Source organism: Bacillus rossius, chromosome 1 (assembly GCF_032445375.1).
Source record: "Bacillus rossius redtenbacheri isolate Brsri chromosome 1, Brsri_v3, whole genome shotgun sequence".
NCBI classification, from domain to species: domain Eukaryota; kingdom Metazoa; phylum Arthropoda; class Insecta; order Phasmatodea; family Bacillidae; genus Bacillus; species Bacillus rossius.
In genome coordinates, this window is record NC_086330.1 from 374,518,207 (window position 1) to 374,531,098 (window position 12,892).

Here is a 12,892-nt window from a genome sequence, read left to right on the forward strand (position 1 = left end):
ATGCTTAACACCAATTATTATTTCACAGGAGAAACTATTTGTAACAGTCAATCATTATTAACAAATACAAGTTGCAATCTAGCCCCCACAACTGAGATTCAACATGCGTTTTGAGAAAAGGCAGCTCAAGTCACAAAGACAAACAAGCCTCACTCATCTTTATGAGCACGTTTACAAGTGTTAGGAAGGTGACATTCCCACAAGCACCAAAACCTTTTTTAATTGACCACAAATGCAAACAAATAAATTGAATAACTGTATCGGGATAAGATACTACAGACACCATATGGAAAAAAAAATGCACACACAACTACACAAAAAGAAAAATGTAACGTGCATAATCTTAAAATGTTTTACTTACCTACATACTTGTAAACATTTTTTTGCTAACATTACCTAGTAGTACCCTATCATATTCGTTTATGAAAAAAACTTTTATATAGGAACTTTTGAATACTCTTAAGTCTGAGTTGGTATCTGTAATTAGGTAAACCGAAATGTCTTAGTCGGTATCTTTCTATTCACTGCAAAATTACTTACTCAGAAACATCACATCCCTGTTTTATTATCGAGGGAAGTTTCACATTTACACTAATTTTATCTCCTCCAGAAAGTAAATAATTTCAGGTGATTTATGAACACAGTTAATTAATCTCTTATTCTCTCATCAAAATTAAAATATAAAATTCTTAATAAAACATGCCAGACATGCAATTTAAAATATTATTAATAAAGATTGAGGCTTTCTCTGACATAGTCTGGAGTAGCTTTGCTTCTAGGTGAAGCCACGTAGAAGGCTCCTTTGATGCGGCTACAACCCAAAAGCCGAGTAACTCGAACTATGACTCCAACGTGCAAAAAGCTTCAATTTTGTTCACTATGAATACATAACACCAAAATCCTTAATTATACACATTTCAACAATTTGTAGCAAATAAACTTAATTTAAATACAAAACACCACCACCTTATTATTGTTTTATCATACACAGACATGAAAAAGATGCTTGATTAATACATGATAAGGTTCTAATATAGACGGAATTATGTAATGTTAGATGTCAAAAAAGAAACTCAAGAAATGTTAATGAGAACTACATATTAATATACTTTTTATTCCATATACCCATGCACAATGACAAATCTGTGGATTTTTAATTATTGAGTACAGCCCTCTACTTTCAAACACAAGCTCTTCGAAATTTAATGAAAATTTTATGTTTGCATGTACAACGAAAGTATTTTTATGTCATAGCAAAGTTCTGATCAAAAAAATTTTAATGTCTGAAATCACAAGAAAAATTGTAATTTCTTAACAATTAATACATAGTGCAAATTTAATAGTTTTCATAATTCATAAGACATTATATATCATGAAGTCAGCTTTTCAGTAATGAAAACTGAAAAATAAATAAATAATTGTACCTTCATTTAAGATGTAATGCAACTTGGTTTTAGACATAGAAGTAGCACAACCCTTCTTATGATGGAAAGATGGGAGTGAAGGGTGAGCCACTAAGAGAGATTTTTTTTTGACAGCTACAAGTGTATAAAAGCTCTAAAAAAAGGCTCAAACAATGTTGTCATTATAAAAAGTAATTTACCACCCTCCTTGGCTTCTAACCCCTACCCCACATTCAGAATGCGGCAACAGCAAATTATATAATTACTGCCCAGATGTTTGGACTCACGCACAACTAAAGTGTTCTCACCTCAAATGACCTGCAATGTAAGCCGAAATGAAGGTTTTTGTTCTTTAATTTGGTATAAAATTATCATCTTGCACTGGGAAATATGTTACATGAGTCGACAATCCAATAATACAGTTACGATTTACCGGGTTTGTAAAGGATAGCCCTATTAAAGATTTTATTACACTACACAGTTTTATTGATGGCCACTACTTATGTCACTTACAAATCATCTTCTAAAATGGCAAATAATCAATTGCACTTAAAAATAATGTTGCTTCCTCAGTCACAACGCACACCTCTCACCGCAGCACCTCTCGTGGGTCTCCGCAGCAGGACTCCATCGCCGCACTCCGCCGCTGCAGACACTTGCCTTCGTCGAGGACCCGCTCGACGCCTCGCTCGGAACTTCACTCGGGACTCCTCCGCACCCGCGACACTATCGCCCGGAACTGAACTCTCTGCCCTGCTGGAACCCCGTCCAGGGACTTCGCTGCTCTATCGCCCTCGAATTCCGCCGCGGGAAAACTCCCGACTCCACTGAACTCCTGCCCTGGAACCTTCGTCCTAGGACTTCGCCACTCTGCTGCACCCGCGGCACTATCGCCCTGGAAACTCCGCCGCGGGAAAGCTCCCGCCTGAAATCTCCAAGTCTCCATGAGGCCGGCGTCCCCCGGCTTTTATATCAGCCCAGGTGCTTTCCAGATACCACCGAGCGCGGCTGGGGCCAGTCGCGTCATTCCGCGCCGACCGACGGCCAAAATCTCTCGAAACACATGTCAGCGGCTGCCAGTTGCAAGGTGTCAGATGTCTAGCTATCAGCGCCTAGCGGGGAGTGGAGGGCTGGAGGGAGGGGAAGCGGCGACCCAGGCGTGCACGGCACATCTCATGTTGCCGTGGCAGCCTGTCAGCCAGCTAGCGCTGCACCTGCGCATGACGCGGCCTTGCTCACGTTCGTAACATTGCCCCCTCCTTAAACCTGTTCGTCCCGAACAAATAACGGATCTCCTCCTGGGTGTCCCCATGTTACTCGAAGTATAGGCCTCCTGCCTTTCCTCCATCGCGGGCTGTACAGTATCACCAGATAACCCTCTCTCACAGTAGATGTAGCTTCTCTTGTCACCTGGCGACACTTCTGCGTCGCAGATGCCCCATGTCGTTCAGCCAGCTGCCCGAGACGGGCCGACCGTTGCCTTGGACGGACCCGATACTCATGAGAGTATTAAGTATTTCCTTCAAACAGTTTCCTTGTTTCTTCCCTTTTCCTTTCTATTCTTTCTCTCACAGCTACTTGTTCACACAGCATTTCTTCTCGTCTCTTCTTGGTTGCTCGTGCCCTCTTGGGTCTTCTGAGTCTCGCCTGGACTGCACTTAGTTTCTCCTTGTACCCTCTTCATGACTCCTTGTGTTCTCATTCTCTTCTCGGTCTTTCTTCCCCTGTTCCTGGTCTTTCTTCATCTCTTCTTGGTCTTCCTGCATCTCTTCTTAGTCTTTCTTTGTTTCTTCTTTGCGCTTCTCTATCTCTTCTTGACTTAATTTCATCTCTTCTCGGCTTTTCTTGGCCTCTTCTTGGCATTTTCCCCTCTCTCTTTGGTTTATCTTCATTTCTTCTTGTTCAATATTCCTCACTTTGTAACCCATCTTCACTACTTCTGTGCTTTTCTTTAGCTCTTCTTTCATCTTCATGTCCTGGCTGTTCTCCTCTCCTTGGATAATTTCCTCTTGCTGTTCTCTTCACTGTTCTCCTCTTGGCTGGTCTCCTCTAGGCTCACAGTATATCACTTTCCACTTCACCCTTATTATTATATATAAAGATTAAAAACTATATTTTCTAATAATTTGGTTAAGTGGTTACTACGGTTATGAGTGTTTTGAAGTAAAAAGGTTTTCTATTTGAGAGCATTTATCATTATACGTAATTAGTATATTTTGTTTTAACTCCAATTTCTTTAGTTAAAAATTAATGTATGTCTGAAACATATGCGTGCCACATGTTGCCTACTTATTTTCAAACTTTTCTGTCATCTTTACTACTATTACTGCCTGAAGTCACATTCTCAAATCCCAACAACTAAAATCTTAAAAATTTACGATGGCCAAAAATTAATTTAGAAAAAATTAATTCAAGATTACTACTGCTAATATAGCAACAAAAACAAAAAAAAATTAGTATGTATAAGGTTTATTCTTCCCTGACATGAACTGTTTGAAAGAAGAGCGCTGTTTCGACTCAGTGCCAGTCGCGTGCTTCTCTCACATGCGCAACATGCACCATCTGTCGGACGAGCCAGTACCTTCGGTGACTGGTAGGAGGTGGCAGAAGATTTCAGCTGTTTTTACCATCCCCATGAGAGGCAGCGGGAATAACAAGGGTTTGGGACACTGATAAGTCACGAAAGAGAAGAGACAAGACTGAATGCAACATTAGTACAAGAAAAATCATAAAACCATACACACACAATGTTCAGGAACCACAAAAATAAAGTGAACACCACTTTTCCCAATGAGGAGGAGATAACTTCAAATTTGATAGTTATTTTTAAAAACTCAAATTGCTTAAGAGATTCATACCAGTAATATGTTATGATGGTTAACTTAGTGTACAAAATAAACATTCACATAAAAAACTATTGAAATATATATTATTATTAATACTATTATTAATTATTATTATTATTATTATTATTGATTTATTTGTGACATTACCCATTAATGGTCTGGGAAAATTTTATAGTGAACACAATATATAGTGGACACAACATATGTAGCTGTATTAAACTAATAGCTAAGATGGCACAATAAAAAAATCTATAAACAATATTTAAACATGATAGTGATGTTTACATTTTAAAAGAACTTAAGTTTTGCTTAATTATTTTCCTCCTTTCACCCATACCCAAATTTTTAAACGACCACCGATGGCGCAAACATTCTTGATATAGGTGACTAAATCTGTTCTGTTCCTACACCTACGATCTAAAACTTAATTACCTGGATGTGGCAATCCATCAAGTGTTTTATATACATTCAAGCTTCCACATTGCTATAAAGAAGGCTAGTATAGCCAAGTCTAAGTTTTATATTACTTGAATCAGTAACATGGACAACCTCCTGCCTTAAGCTAGTTTTATTCTCTCCATATTGAGAGTTCAGGAGCAAATACATTTGTAATTCTTTAGTCCTGAAATGTTATATATTATTTCAAAAAGGAAAAGAGCTACCCTTAGTTTACCATATAATTTAATGCACCAAATTGATTATTGGCATTATTAAATACTTTAATAAAAAGCCAACTATCAAAAAAAATCAGAGCACTATTTAAAAAATTATTATTAATATTAAAAGTAAATATTAAGTACAAATAGCTTCTAAAAGTTATAGATCTGTGTGTTTAAAAAAAAAATACATTAAAGTTAATGTCAGTGAATGGTTTGAAAAGATAGTGAACAGAATATGTCATTTGGTTCCTAAGAAACTTAAGACAGAATGCAAGAATATCAGATGTCCAGTACAGTCCTGTGCAAAGCTAAAATGTTCAACGTGCCGGACAATTCAATGCAAAAGTTTACAGGAATCCTATTGCTGCATCATCGCAACTTGCCTCACCTTGTTAATTATTAGTTTTATTTTTTTTACTTACACAATTTAATTCTAAGACTTAACAGCTTGTCAGTGAGGTACGACTATAGACTAGTATGTGAATTGTAGAAGGCATTAGCAGTAGCTTAATGCAAGAAACCATGACTGCACAAAACCATGGGAAACAGAACTTAAGATGGCTGAATTCAAAACTGAGTTCTCTGAATTGAGAGTCTGGTATTTTACCACAGCAACAATTTTCTCTGTCCCCCATTATTCATAGGGCTGCTAAGGTATGGAAGTTAGCTTGACTAAGTACTGAACTAATTTCATTTCATGTCAACCCTCACAAGTATGAATTCAGTATTGATAATCATTACAAAGGAATCCCACAAGAATGAATGAGGACAATAATTCATTATCTGTATCTTTAAGAAACAATTATTATTAATAATTTACAATAACCCTGCATATTATTGTTTGAGTGTTATGTTTGGTTATTACAAGTAATAATATATAGAAACAATTTATGTTGTTATTATAGTGTGATTCAAATTTTACTTTGGTACTGCCTGGTGGCAGAAGAGTTTATAAATCATGCACACTGTGTGCCCACAATAGATCTCTAAAAAATTCCCAATCCACCTGATTTGACTATGGATACCCCGTTCATATGCACCCGGCGACCTGTTAACTGGTTAGAACCATCAGTTATTTTGAACAGCCAGTTAGCATTTAACAGAAAACAAACGAAAATAGAAGGAACGACAGAACAAGCAGAAATATGCACCCATGCAGGGACAAAGTACGAGTTGGCAAACAAAAGAAACTACAGTTTGAAGTTCAATAGATTTTAAAGTGAGAAACATTTCGTTATACCTTCACGTCACCATCTTCATCTTCGAACTAGACACAGGTGGTGACACACACGAACCCAATCAGAGAAACAAAACAGATAGCAAAACAATCACAAACCAAAACAAGAGACAGATGTAGTGCAATAAGTCACTAGAAAAACTGTAGTGCTGAGAACAGTTAACTTAGCAACAAAAAAAAATAACAGATTAAATTGAAATTGATGTACTATATGTCTAATAAAGCTGTTTCGATAAATTTGTCAGTTTTATGAAAAATTATCCAGAATAATTTAAGCAAAAGGAACAGGCTAAAAGTAGGCCATTTCATTCGAAAGGTAACGGCACCACCAAATTAATTTAGCTTAGTATCCACATTTTCCAGTTCTTGCCAATACAAGAATTTTAGAAACAAATGCCATCCGTCATCATTCCACATGTCCAACCAAATTTAAAATTTTTCACATCTAGAATTGTGCCATTTTCCAAACACCCCAGATATACAAGATTCTCAAAATCTACTGACACACTAACTTACAATAATTTTGAAAGCGACACCATTAATTACATAGTTAAGAAAATTAATTGGTCCAAACTGTAAACACCAAAAAAGTGGTGAGAATGAATACAATGAAATACACATTACACATAAAAAACCACAGTTAACAGTAATCAAACACAGTAGACAGAATACAATGAACATAATATGAGCGTTAGTTACAGTTATCTAGTCTAAGTAGGAAAACAATTAGATGAAACAAAATAATTTAAGTAAGTCTGCAGCATTTCAGCCATTGACATAGTTAACTGAAAGCACACTTACTTGAGCTGCCATCGCTGCAAAGTCAGGTGTGTTGGGCGTTGAAGTTTTTTCTACCAGCTAGCGAAACACACACACACACACACACACAGGTACAAGGACGTAAATGATTACAAAAAAAACATGCAGACACACACATAAATCCACTTGAACATAACTTAACACGTAAGAAGTACAGTAAAAACATGTTAAGAATAACTTCCGTGGAGGCGAGACGCCAGATCCCTCGACTAAGAAGGAGTGTGTACCCTAGCCAGCCTTCAGCAGTCTCCGACAGGACTGCACTCACTTCAGCTATCTGACGTGGATGCATGCTTGTTCTCAGCTACCCCCCCCCCCCTTCCTTGAACACCACAAAAACCTCTAAGGGGCTCACCTAGTCAGGGGTGTATCCATGCTTTGTACCCTTGCGTGTAATCAACAATTAATAGAGACAGGAAAAATTTGCGAATTCATTTCGCGATAGGCTAAAATACAAAGAGTTGTACCTCAGTGCTGCCTCTGTTATTGGCTCACAATTCACCTGGATGACTCTGGGCCAATGAGAAACACCCAACCGAAGCTTTATAAGAAACACAGGCTGCTACGTTGGGACACCTCAAAAGACAGCAGCCAATGAGTGGGTGATATTTGACCGAGTGTACATATAACTATGGAGTTCGTCCAGGAGGACATTGAACCCGCAAATTTTTTCGGTCCCTAACAATTAACGAGTGTCTAAGGACCCCTTTGCATCATCACCTCCATCATTATCAAGAGGTAGAAAACCAATTTGCAATATCACAAATCCCTCAAGAAAATAACAATGTTGTTAAAGCGCAAAAATTAATTTTGTTGGTCAGTTCATTTTTTCCAGTACTATCTCTGGAACACATATTCAACCCAAGCAAAGTGTCAATCTGAAATTTGTAGCTCTAAAATTTACTTTGATCACCAATTACTTTTAACTTCATAAGTTTAAAGGCAGTCATATGTGCCTTTTTAGTATAAATATGACATAAAAAATATATAAAAAATTTCAAAAGATTTTTTTTATGCACAAAATGTAATCACGTGGCCCGAAATTCACCAACCGCACTGCGTAAAGCGTTGTTTGCTACCAAGTCAAAAAACAAAAGAACATTAAAAAAAACCACCTATCCATTACTTATAATATCAGTCTTTATTAAGTAGATTTTAAGGATGCTTAGTGAAATTGAAGGAGTTTTAAGGGACCTTATTTAATTGAAGATAAATGAAGGACTTTTTATGGATATCAAGGAGGCGTACGTCAATGAAGCGGGATGACAACGCTTGCTGGTGCTTCCAGCGCCGTGTCGCCTATCAGCACAAGTCTGTGGACAGACGCAGAGTCTTCTCGTTCGGCACAGGACAAAACTATGAGATTTGGTGGAGAAATGAAGATAAAGGTGTGTTGCAATTCCCTTGAGTGCTTTTGAATATCTGTTCAAAGTATTTCATGCCTGAAAATTAGTCTGGAAACAAGCATTTTAGCCATTTTCGCTCTTCCAAAAATACAGTTTAAAAACAAAACACGGAAACAGAACCACCCGTCCGCCCGAGCGTATCCGTATGTGATTTTCGAAAACACACCCCACTCAGGTAAAATTGCGTGGGCTCTTCCGAAGCCTGGGTGTGCGCTTGGGTAGACGGGGGTCTTCAGGAGGTGGTCAGGCAGGCTCACATGTTGCCCCAAGCCAGAACCATTCAATCAACCAGGTCAGCCCTTCCGACTGAACCCACGACCTACGCAACACCGTTAGTCTTCTGCTTCTGCGCTGTGTTCACAAAAAAAAAAAAACCTTACCCCTCTGTTGGAGTTACAGTTAAAAGCTTCAAGGTACAATAGGAAACCATCCTCAAGGCAATGCACAGGCCACGACTCAATTATGTTTGCATTTAGTTATCAAATAAACACAGTAGTGATGTGACGTTTCTACTTTTTTTCCCCCCAGATCTTGGTTCAATTCTGGTTCTTAAAAATCGGTTGTCGGTTAATCTCCGCACCAAAAATACAGTAATCAGTAATGTCCCGCTGGATGGCATCCTTGGTTGTTCAAGACAACTTAACAGCACTCAAATCTCCTAGCACCTAGGTAGCATATTTGTTTTACAACTCACTAGATGGCTACACAGCAGAGTACCTACATTCTGCTGCACAGAAATTTCTAATAATATTTTTTTTTTTTAGTTGAGAGACCATTTCATTTATGCACACCCAAATAAATTGCTTGAACATAAATATTGGTGCACAAGAGTTTAAATAAATAATAAAAAATAAAAAGGGTTTCAAAAGTGGTAGTAGCAAACACCTGCAGTTAATGAATGGTACAGACAACTATAAATCATGGTAGATTATTTTTAATATTAGTGTTAGAAATATATCTGACCTGTGTTATTTTCTCTTCAGGTATACTCTTAGTTAAACTGATCATCCCTGTCTGCGGTAGAAAGATGGACAAAAAAATGGGTCGGAGACATCGGCACAAAAAACTCTCTCGTTTGCAGTCTGGTTACTTCCTGCCTTCTGCCGAGCTCATCTTTCTACTCATTGGCGACTTGAAGGGATGTTAGGTCCTCTCACCTGCGCCAGAGGATCTGTCCCCAGACAACAGGTGATGTTTCACAACAAGTCTATTGTATTTAAAAAAAATACTGGTATTACAACTACAGTTTTCAGCTCTGGGCGGTCGTTAAATTACTAAGAACCGAACGGAAGGGGGTAAGCGACACACCACTTAAACATAGTCATGCTGGCTCCGCTATTTCGATCAAGGTAAGGAACCAAACCTTTAGCCCTTATGCCATGTATGTAGAGGTGGGACGATACCACACTTTCGATACTCGATTCTGTATTGTTTTTTCAGTTCGATACATTCAATACTTCGATAATTTCGATACTCCAGGGAAAAATATTTTCCCATTAAGTAACAATTATTACAAATAACATAAATTAGTTTTAATCTATATAAATTCAATCTAGCATACCAGCACAATGTCAGATTAAACTTAAATACATAATGTGTAAATAATTGCATTATATTAATGAAAGATATGAATTCATCATTATATATACATATAATAAAACCACCAGAAATGTAAAATACAGTCCATAATCAAGTAAAGCTGACATGAGAAACAGTGGCCTAACAAAATGTTTGAAGTCCTTTCTTGGGGGGGAAAGTCACCAAGCCTAAATTAGAAATAAAAAATTAGGCTATTGTAAAAAGAAAATCAGAAATTTTTGCTTGCTTGTTTAATTTTACAAACAACTTTATGCAACAGAACAATTTTCAATAAAATTTTAACTTGAGAAACGTAAAATACAAAACAATCCGATCGTAAGAAAACAATAACAAACGGGTATATTCAGTTCAAAGATTAATGAATGCACAAAATATGAGCTCTGTGCTTTGGTAAAGCGTGTGCACCATTTTCATAATCATTGCTAGTTTGCGCCACTAGTCTCGCTTGGTGCTGGCCATAGATGCTACTAGCGAAGTGCACAGTCTTCCTGATACTATCCATATCTATTGAGTGATAAAGTTATTTTCTTACGTTTGCAAAGGTAAACAATGAACGTTTTTCAAAATAAAAGCATTAATTAAAACGTAATTTATCAGGAGGAATATAACAAAAAAAATTGTGAATTTTAGGACTTTTCCGCTTCGTAAATATGTATGAAACGGGAAATTAATGATTTTATAAGTGTATGTTCCGGGAAAGTAAACCATTGTAAATATAGTACTATAGGCGGGACCAAAATTAATCGGCATATGACACGGGAAAATGTATGAAACGGGAACGTATCATTGAGGTTCTACTGTAGTTGCATTTTGTACGATGGCGACTCAAAACTTAATACAATACAAATGAACAAGCATTCTGGTATCGAAAAAATGTATCGAACTTACAGTTTCGATACTCGATACTTTGCGATACCGTCAAGCATGGGCGTAGATCCCGGGGGGGCCAGGGGGGCCCGGGCCCCCCATGGAATTAATGGGCCCCTCCTTGGGGGGGCCCACTTCGTGATTTTAAAGTTAATGGTGTACACAGCATATATATCAGATTATTATTTACAACGACGACAGAAACTCTGACATGCTTTACATTCATACCTTCGAGTTCCGTAGTTATTTTCCCCTACCCCTTTTGCGAAAGCCATGGTATGGAGTTTTCCAGTGAGAACTTTGAAACCCTTAATTCCTAGAAACCGTTCATTCCAAAGGACGAAGCTAGGGTAGGGTTCCGTTAGCATTTCCTCCCCATTGTTACCCACACTACATTGTCCTCTGAAACGACAGTATTATAGGTTTCAGGTAGTCTTGTTTTTAAAGTGGTTTTGCTCTCGTGTGCGCCAGTCTTCTGCTTTCTTGGCAAACATCAACATGGATAAGTTCGTGACGCGGAAGAAACGGAAAACAGAATCTGATTCTCACCTGGTAAGCTTGATTGTTTTATAAGTAGTGACTATTATTTAGGTAATATATTTTATTTAAGTGATTATGTAACGTTATTTTTTCCAGTATACAAACAAATTAATACTTTAACAGTAATTATAGCAGAATTTAGTTTATTTATGAACTGAAACTTATATACCATTTTCTGTAATTTTTTAGCTCATCTCCATTCTGTAAGGCTAGCTGCTCTGTACGTTACATGTGAATATACAGGGAATAATTTTTTTCCTCGTCAATATGGAATTTAAAATCACTTCCCTTTTATTATCAAACGATAATTTTCACAATTCATGGCCGATACTCACTTAATAACATTTGTTATTTGATAACTGCAACACTGCACGAGTAAACAGAAGTAAGAGTGAGAAAGAAGTATTTAAACGTTACACATCCGTATTTAAATTAATAAGGAAGCAAACGCGTCTCTTTAATAACTAATCAAGCGACATATTTTAAATAAATAATTCACTGCCAAAATACTGATTATACTAAATATAAGCCGAGAAATGTATGTGGTTCAATTAGCTGTAGGATAAATTTCATAGTTCTATCTCCGAGATTTTTCATTTGTGTCATTAAATTTTTTTCTTTTTTACCGGGTTGATGCCTTTACTAAATAAAATAGTCTTTAAGTGTTTTAATATGATTCGATCGTTCATTTGATGTTGATCCGTTTATTAGCTTTGGCGCTTTGGGTTTTTAGGGCGCATCAAAAACTGTGAACAAAGAATTTCACGAACAGCATTTGAATCGCAGTAATTATGTGATGTGGCATTAAAAAAAACTGACAAAGTGCGAGTCGAACTCGCGCACGAAGGGTTCTGTACCATTATCTATAAAAACTGCAAAAAAAATCATGTCTGTTGTACGGGAGCCCCACTTAAAAAATTATTTTATTCTGGTTTAGTATTTCTTGTTATAGCGGCAACAGAAATACATCATTTGTGAAATTTATTCTGTTTTCACGTTTGTTGTATGGGAGCCCCCCTTAAATATTTGTTTTATTTTAATTTAATCATTTATGTTTTAAAGTGAATTCATAACTAAATATTCTATGAATATTTCAAGCGTCTAACTGTTGCCGTTTTCAATATCGAGCAAAAACGAACAAAAAAATCACGTTGGTTGCATGGGAGCCCCCTTAAATATTTATTTTACTATGTTTTTAGTATTTGTTGTGTCGTTTGGATGAACTTAGTTTACATGAATTAGCTAAAGATTTTGCTTCAAGATCTGAAATTAGAATAAACACTTTTGGAAAATGGTAATGTATGGGTGGGGTGTTATCTATTTGCATTATATGCACGTATATTATTTTTATAGATTTTTTCATGGATATTTTATGTATTTAGGTTAGCAAATTATTCACACATGTTTGAGAGATCACTTCTTATTGTCATTAATTAATAATTACTAAAACATATGTTGCTCTGCTTTATTGTTAATATCACTTACGTAAAAACATACGAGCTTATCATCCAGAGAA

General features: G+C 36.8%; 1 protein-coding gene across 6 annotated transcripts in view; it reads right to left on the minus strand.

Annotated features, from left to right (window-relative positions):
* Positions 1–12,892, minus strand: part of LOC134528518 (intersectin-1) — a 132,824-nt gene that overhangs the window by 71,275 nt on the left and 48,657 nt on the right. For 3 of the 6 annotated variants that reach the window (XM_063362207.1, XM_063362205.1, XM_063362206.1), the window contains exons 21-22: positions 6,947–7,003; positions 6,149–6,175 (exon numbers count right to left, since the gene is read on the minus strand). The exons of 1 other annotated variant lie outside the window; for it this stretch is intronic. In XM_063362207.1, coding sequence (XP_063218277.1) covers positions 6,149–6,175; positions 6,947–7,003 — 84 coding nt within the window. The remainder of the gene's footprint in view (positions 1–6,148; positions 6,176–6,946; positions 7,004–12,892) is intronic. 2 more of the 6 variants (XM_063362209.1, XM_063362208.1) reach the window with 2 other exon arrangements.